Source organism: Orycteropus afer, unplaced genomic scaffold (genome assembly GCF_000298275.1).
Source record: "Orycteropus afer afer isolate SDZICR_OR568_19922 unplaced genomic scaffold, OryAfe1.0 scaffold00079, whole genome shotgun sequence".
NCBI classification, from domain to species: Eukaryota; Metazoa; Chordata; class Mammalia; order Tubulidentata; family Orycteropodidae; genus Orycteropus; species Orycteropus afer.
The window spans coordinates 3,322,642-3,330,563 of NW_006921666.1; the positions used below are offsets into that span (position 1 = coordinate 3,322,642).

Here is a 7,922-nt window from a genome sequence, read left to right on the forward strand (position 1 = left end):
AATGCCATCGAGTTGATTCCAACTCATAGGGACTTGATGGGACAAAATAGAATGGTTCTAAGGCTGTAAATCTTTACTGAAGCAGGCTGTCACATCTTTCTCCCTTGGAAAGGCTGGTGGGTTTGATGGTTAGCAGCCAAGTAGTTAATCACTGTGCCACCAGGGCTCCCTAATCCAATGGAAAGTCCTCTCAATTTTTCTATGGCTCCATCTACTTCCCTCCATATTCACTCAGCACAGTCTGAGCCCCTGTTATTTTTCTACCTCAGTCCTGCCCCAATCCTCAACCTCCTAACTGGTTGCTCCATTGCTCACTCTGCCCCACTGCAGACTGAGATTTAAGACTCGCAAATCTGAACAAGGCATTCCCCTGCTGAAAACCTGCCAAAGGCCCCACTTTGTACTAAGAATGAAGCCAAACTTCTTCCCATAGCTTATAAAGCCCTGTGACACTCTCCCTGCCCACGCTCCAAATTCCCTTCATCCCAGCATCCCCCCCCACACTATACCAAGACCACACCAAACTTTTCTTCTCACCAGGCCTGAGGGCACCTGTGTCCTCTGCCTGGTATGGCTTCTCCAAGCTCTTCCCTTGGCTGGAAACTTTCTTATTGTTGGGAGGACAAAAGAAGAAGTGACCAATCCAGGACCTGCAAGCTGCATCCAGGCCAGAAGCTGACCATCTAGCAAAAACTCTCATTCTCAGAAATGAGTACGAGACCAAGGAACATAACGCCCTCGAAGCAAGAGACAGCATCATGGATGGAACCTGGATCCAAATGATAATGATTGGACATGCTAGACTTGAGGAGCAGTGTAGCATGACAAACCCACCTAGCTATTCTATGTAATCTCTGGAGCTGGGACAGCAGCAGGGAGCTCTACCCACCTGCCCTGCTGCCGCCCAGGACCTCACCTTGTATGCAAGTTTTCCCCAAAATCAATCTCAGATTGCTTTTTCACCTTGGAGCAGTCTGCTGCTCTAGTCACTCTGTCCCCCTACCTTCTGCATATGATGGCCACGTTCAGATTTCCCCTAGGGAACTCCCTGTCCATTGCCACCACCTGACACTTGTCCTTTAGGTCCCATCTTAGATGTCAGCTCCTCAGTGATGTCTTCTCTGCAAACGTTCTCTACCACACCCTCTATCCCCGGCCATCATTCCAATCACAGCTCCTTCGTATCCCTCCTTCATGGTACCTATAACCTGTAATTATTCATCCACCTGTGTTCCCTTGCTTACTGTCTGTCTCCCTCAACCAAAGAGTAAGTCACATGAAGGCCTGTCTGGCTGTTCATCATTGGATCCTCAGCACCTAGCACAAGGTCTGGTAAAGCAAATGTTTGTTGAATGAATGAACTTCAAGAATTATGAGTAGGTACTTTCCATATACTATCAGTAAAGCAGAAATTATCACCCACTTCATCCCTACATTGCAAAGGAGGGAGATTTCTCTCTTCTTCTGAGATGAGCTTTGAGGCTATGTAAGTCTGGGGCTGCAGTCCCTAGGTGGTGTAAACAGTTAATGCACTTGGCTACTGACCAAAAGGTGCCATGGAAGAACGGCCTGGAGATCTACTTCCAGAAAAATCAGTGGGTGAAAACCCTCTGACCACTGCCGACTACTCTGACAGGGACCACACTGGGATCAGGGAGTGAAAACCCTCCGACCACAGCCGACTACGACAGGGACCACACTGGGATCAGTGGGTGAAAACCCTCCGACCACTGCCGACTACTCTGACAGGGACCACACTGGGATCAGGGAGTGAAAACCCTCCGACCACTGCCGACTACGACAGGGACCACACTGGGATCAGTGAGTGAAAACTCTCCGACCACTGCCGACTATGACAGGGACCACACTGGGATCAGTGAGTGAAAACCCTCCAACCACTGCTGACTACTCTGACAGGGACCACACTGGGATCAGTGGGTGAAAACCCTCTGACCACTGCTGACTACTCTGACAGGGACCACAATAGGAGGTCCTAGACAGAGTGAGAGAAAAATGTGGAACAGAACTCAAAATCATAAAAATGACCAGGCTTATTGCTCTGACAGGCACTGGTGGAACCCCTGAGACTATGGCCCTTAGACACCCTTCAAGCCTGGAACTGAGCTTACCACCATGGCTCAAGTTTGAGCCAAATGCAGACCGACCTAGAAAGTGGATCCTAACACCAGGAACGCAAGCACTCGTTCAAACAATCAACTGAACAAGATCGAAAGGGCAGTATCTGCCCAGGATGAAACTCACAAGGCAGGAAGGGATAGGGACGAAGGGCACATGGAAACAGTAAACACAGGGAGGAAGTGGAAAGAGAGCTGTTACACTGTGGGGACTGCAATCAATGTCCCAAATCAAAATGCGTATGAACTGCTGAATGGCAAACCAATTTGCTCTGTAAACTTTCACCCAAACCATAAGAAAAAGATGGAAAATAAATAAATACAAAGAAAATCCTGTAGAGGAAAGTTCTGCTCTGACACACACGGGGTTGCAGGGAGTCCAAATTGATGGCAACTCGTTTTCAGGTTGTTAAGCCTGGGGCTGCTGGTGGCTCTGGGTGCTGCCAAGCCTGCTGAAGATTGATGTCAAGTTGGAGGAAGGTACAGCCAAGAGATGGAGAGACATGGCCTCTTGATGACATTGTTTGAGACTCTGCATCTAGCCATTCCCAAAGCCACTGACCACAAAGCATCTTACAGGTCAGGGCCATGAGGCTCAAAGAGGTGAAGGGAACTGCCTATGGTCACATCACCAGGAAGAGGAGGTGCTGGAACTAGAATCCAGGTCCTTCTGACTGCATGAGTGGGACTCTGCCCTAATGGTGAGCAGGGGCCTCAGCGGGAGCCCAAAGACAGCTGCCACACAGATTCAGGCAGGTCTGGAAAAACTGACAGAATGGGAAGACAGAAGTCAGTTCCATAGGACTAGGAGGGCCCTCACGCTGAGCAAGAAAAGTGAGCTTGCCCCAGTAAGCTTCTCTCATAGGAGCACGTGGCAACGGGCACGGGAGGGCATGTTCCTACCCTCTGTCTCCCAGCCCAGTCTCAATGGGACTCTTGTCTAGGTCCAATGGAGAAATGAACTATAAACAGAGATTTTTTTAAAAAAGTGGCTTCACTAAAAACTCTGTAGGACAATGGGACAAGTACTTAGTACCTCAGAAGAGTAAGCAAACCACTTGGTGTCTCAGAGAAGCCATGTGCTGGCTGACAGTGCACAGCAGAGGTGGTGCCAGACATATTCATGAACACACATGAGACAGTCCCTGGACATTATCAGAACTGGGCAGGAGCCTGAAATCTTGTATGAGCAGGTTGGGGCTAAAGCCACAGAGATCTGGGTTACTATAGTAACACTACCCTGTTTGTATGTCTAGGCTGGTAAGGGCTGGACAGCACACAGTGGGATATATTGCCCTTTCCTACCTTCTGTTCAGGAGCACTGCTTCTCCTCTTGCCCCCTTCTTTCCATCTAATACCTCTAACATGCACGTGTGTGCACACACATTCACACACACATAGTCCTCCAGTCTACAATCTCAGACTGGAGGAGAAGGGATCCAAAGAGGTTAAAAGGGGTCAAAAGGCTGTATGTGGCCCTGCCCGTGTGACCTGAGGGAGAGGAAAGGGCCAGGATGGGACCACCTACCTCAGCGGCAGTGACCGGAGCTTGGCCAATGCCCCTGTTGACTGAATTCCATGACCGGGCCGTCAGCATGCAGGCAAACAAGGGGTAGAGCTCACCGGCTCCCAGGCGCTGGCTGTACTTCTTCACCCTCCTCATGTCTGTCCAGATCAGAGACTGCCAGAGGTGGCAGTAATCCAGGCGGAAGTTTTCCGTGAGTACCTAAGGTGGGGGCAACAGTAGCAGGACCTGAGCCTCCTGTCCCCGTGAGGTCCTCACTGTGCAGGCCTCAAGTCCCTGGCTGGTGCTGACCACTGCAAAGGGGAACTCAGAAATGGGTAATGACGATGGTTCCTGTATGATGTCTGCTTCTCTCCACAAGTTCAGTCAACCCTGCAGGCCTGAGGTTAAGGCTCCAATTTGGTAAGCTTGGTCCAGACTGGAGAGACTGCTAACTGCCCACCACAGTCCACATTCTCCCCTGCTGCCCAGGCACGGGCTACATTTCCAGCCTCCCTGCACGTGACTAAGCTCCAGCTGGCAGAAGGTGGCAGAAGCTCCACTTCCAGGCAACTTTCCCATGTACACTCCTCTGTGTCCTGACCTTTGCCTGCCAGCTGATAGCATGGTACCTCCCAGGAGGCCCGGGAAGGACAGCTCCACTCAGCCTGGAGTCCAGGAGGAGGGCTGCCTCCAGACACCTTCACTGCCCAGGACTGGTATGGGAGCAAGAAATTAAACTTGTAGTATGTTTGGCCCAGCATGCATTTCGAGATAGCAGCCACCCTACCCTAAACTAATGCATCCTTTTCACTGAGTCTTTCATGGGAGGCCAAGATTTTGGGATATGATATCAGGGTCCTGAGGGAAGGACCAGGAGACCATGGGGAAACCTTCCCAGGACCACTTGCCTCAAGAAATCAACTCACACCCTGGGCCTTCTGGGATAGGCAGGGAATGTTGCCATTTCCAGGTAGGAGCTCACAGTTTATTGAAATTAGCTCTGTGTCCTGAGTTCCAGAAGACAGAGTCTGGGGCCACCCAGCCCTTATCAGTTACCTATCCCCCTCACCCACTACATATATCATATCCTCACTGGATGAAACACGCAGTTTCCACCTCCCTCTGAAACCCCAGCTCACACCAGGGTAGTTCACTTGGGTCCCCTGGGAAGGCACGTTTTCTTACAGCTTACAGCACTTTCATATGTACAAGCGTATTTCTAGTGAATCCTCACAGTGGTGGTAAAATATAACATAAGCCTCACTTTACTGAGGAGGAAGCTGATCCTGTATGTGTGACTTGCACTGATGGCCCCACTCCTTGGGCAGGACAAGGCCCCCCCAGCTCTTACTTCTCGGCCTCCATCTCTGTGGCAATGGGAGGGCAGTGGGCTCTTACTCCAGGCAGGACCAGAGCCTCTCCTACCTGGTACAGTCCATGGTCCAACAGGATAATCTCTGCCTTGCCTGTGCCCGGGTGCTTCCGCACCAGCACATTGCCAGGGTGAGGATCACAGTGCACGAAGCCGTTGACAAAGATCATCTCACTGTACATCTTGCCCAGGTGGCGCGAGACCTGAAAGGGAAGGGTGAGTGGGAGTCCCAGAGATAGGACTTTTATGCTGGTCCCTCAATCCTGTCATTTTCAGGAAGACAAGAGGGACTGAAAGACCTGAACAGCCATGATGGAAGTTATGGTTTAAGACTGTATAGTTCTCAAGTTTAAGAGAGAAGCTAAGCTCCAACCCAATGCTTCTTAACTTTACCAGGAACTCAGAAATGCCAAGGGCAGTACGCAGCCATCAGTATTATTTAAAGTTCCCAAAGTGATGCTAATGCCTAGTTGGATGTGAGGCAGTGGTGGTTCAGTGGTAGAACCCTTGCCTTCCATGAGGGACACCAGGTTCCATTCCTGGCCAACGATCCTCAAGAGCAGTCACCACCTGTCTGTCTGTGGAGGCCTGTGTTTTGCCATGATGCTGAACAGACTTCAGTGGAGCTTCTAGACTAAAAGGGATGAGGAAGAAAGTCCTGGTGATCTTCTGAGAGCCGGCCAATGAAAACCCTCTGGACCACAACAGAATACTGATCCACAGCTGATCATGGGGACAGCCCAGGGCCGCGTCTCACTCTGCTGCGCAAGGGCTCACCATGAGTTGGGGCTGACTCGACAGCAGCAGCAACGGCAGCAAGGTGGTTTTCCAACGGCTGTAAATGCCCGCCTCTTACACCTGCCCCTCCATTCTTCTCCCATTTTCTCTCTTCCCTACTCTTATCAGTCCCTCTTCATTTCTACCCCAAAGCTGGCAAAGGGCTGAAAAGGTAGGGTGGGAGAGTCAATTCACCCACTTTTCTCCAATGAACAGGGCTGGGGCTGAGTGACAGGCATAGGTGACACCCCCAACCCATCCTTTGGGGCTGTCCCACTGACTCAGGCCAGTCCCAGGTCCTTCTCTTCTCTCCCTCCAGGTCTCTCTTCCAATCCCCCTCCTGACAGAGCCCAATGCTAATCTGATTTATGATGTCTGCACAGAAGAAATGACACTGGAGAGGCAGTTTAAATCATCCTGTCACTGCTGTTCTCCCCACTGAGCCAGTCTGCTTATCTCTACTCCCTTTTTATTAAAGCTAAAAGCCTCTTCCCAGCTGGGGAACAGCTGCTAAATAGAGCCAGCCCTGGCCCAGAGACGGACTGTCGATGGGTCTCCACAGGACCAAGAAGCCCAACCCAGGAGGCTGATGCCCAGGACATATGCTGCCCTTGGCACTCCTGTCAGCCTCCCCTGGACCCCATGGTCACCAACAAACCTGTCCCAGCTAGAGGAGAACAGCTGGGGCCCATATGGTAGACAGCACAAAATCAGGGTCTTAAAATGCAGACCCAACTCCCTTCCTCAGCTCCTCTCCTAGTCTCATCTCCTACTACACTGACATCCCAGCCACATTTACTCTCTTTCTGATTATCCAATGATCCCTGTACTTTCCTACCTCAGGGCCTTTGCATGTCCTATTCCCAATGCCAAGAGCATCTTCACCTGACTCAATCCCTTGGTTCCTTCAGCACCCAGCTCAGCATCACCTCTCCAGGAAGCCTTCTCTCATATTCTAGACAAGATGACTCACTCCTGCCAAACAATTTCATACGATGCTACATTTTCCTTTCATAGCACTTACACACTATTTGTGTATTTGATTAATGACCATCTAGCCCACTGTTATAAGCGCCCAAGATGGTGGGGACTGGCTCTACCTTGTTGAACAGCTTTACTGAGGTACAATTTACATACCATACTGGCTCTAGTTTGCTGATCACTGAATCCCAGCTGCTAGTATTGAGTCTAGCATTTATTAAACAACCAATCCTTGGGTGTGGAATGGATGAATAATGTGAATAGATGTCTCCAAGATCCTAAAGCAGAATCTTATGAGTCTGTAAATCCCTTGTCCAGGTCTTACTGTTTCTCAGGCTAGTGGTGGGCTCAAGGATGAGAACTCTGAGACTGAGCAGCCCAAGATGCCCTGCACATGGGTGTGAGCGATCAGAAAGGACTCCTGGAGTCTCTCACTCAGACCCAGGCAGATGATATCCTCCTCCTCTACCCACCACTCCATGTTGGCAGCTGGCTCTACATGCATTGCCTCACTTCATTGTCATAGCAGCTCTTCTGAGGTAAGGACCATCACTGTCCCCATTTTACAGAGAGGAACACTGAAGCTCAGAAAATGCAGTGGCTTGCCCAAGGCCACCAAAGTGATAAATGTTAGAGCTAGCTCCAAACTCAGGTCTGATTCCAGAGCCAATGCCCTTAAATGAGTACTCACTTTCCCAGGATACTGATTCACCAGCTGGGGAAAAGATTAGTGAGGACCAGATCAGGACCCTAGGGACTCAAGTTACAGTCACAAACACACAACCCTGTTGCTTATCCTTTAGGGTTGACTGAGGGCTCACTGCCCCCTGAAGCTTTCCCTTTGATCTCTCCCATCCACATAGATTTCTCCCTTCTCCAAACTGCAATGGCATTTGTTCCACCTGCCCCCCAGGCACTTCAGTACTCTCTTATCACACAGAGTCTTGTTTATTATCTTATGCAAGATAAGATACAGGACAAAAACATCTCCTGTAGGACAAAGACCTCTCCTCCATTGTACTTGCAGGTTCATGCAGGGCACTAGTAAGTACTCTAGGAAAATTGGAAGTTGTCAAAAAGGAAATGGAACGCATAAAGATTGATATCCTCAGCATTAGTGAGCTGAAATGGACTGGTTTTGGCCATTTTG

At 50.1% G+C, this 7,922-nt stretch overlaps 1 protein-coding gene across 1 annotated transcript in view; it reads right to left on the reverse strand.

The window, feature by feature from the left end:
- Positions 1–7,922, reverse strand: part of ADCK1 (aarF domain containing kinase 1) — a 200,739-nt gene that overhangs the window by 18,263 nt on the left and 174,554 nt on the right. Inside the window, exons 6-7 of the mRNA XM_007941406.2 lie at positions 5,068–5,217; positions 3,664–3,861 (exon numbers count right to left, since the gene is read on the reverse strand). Coding sequence (XP_007939597.1) covers positions 3,664–3,861; positions 5,068–5,217 — 348 coding nt within the window. The remainder of the gene's footprint in view (positions 1–3,663; positions 3,862–5,067; positions 5,218–7,922) is intronic.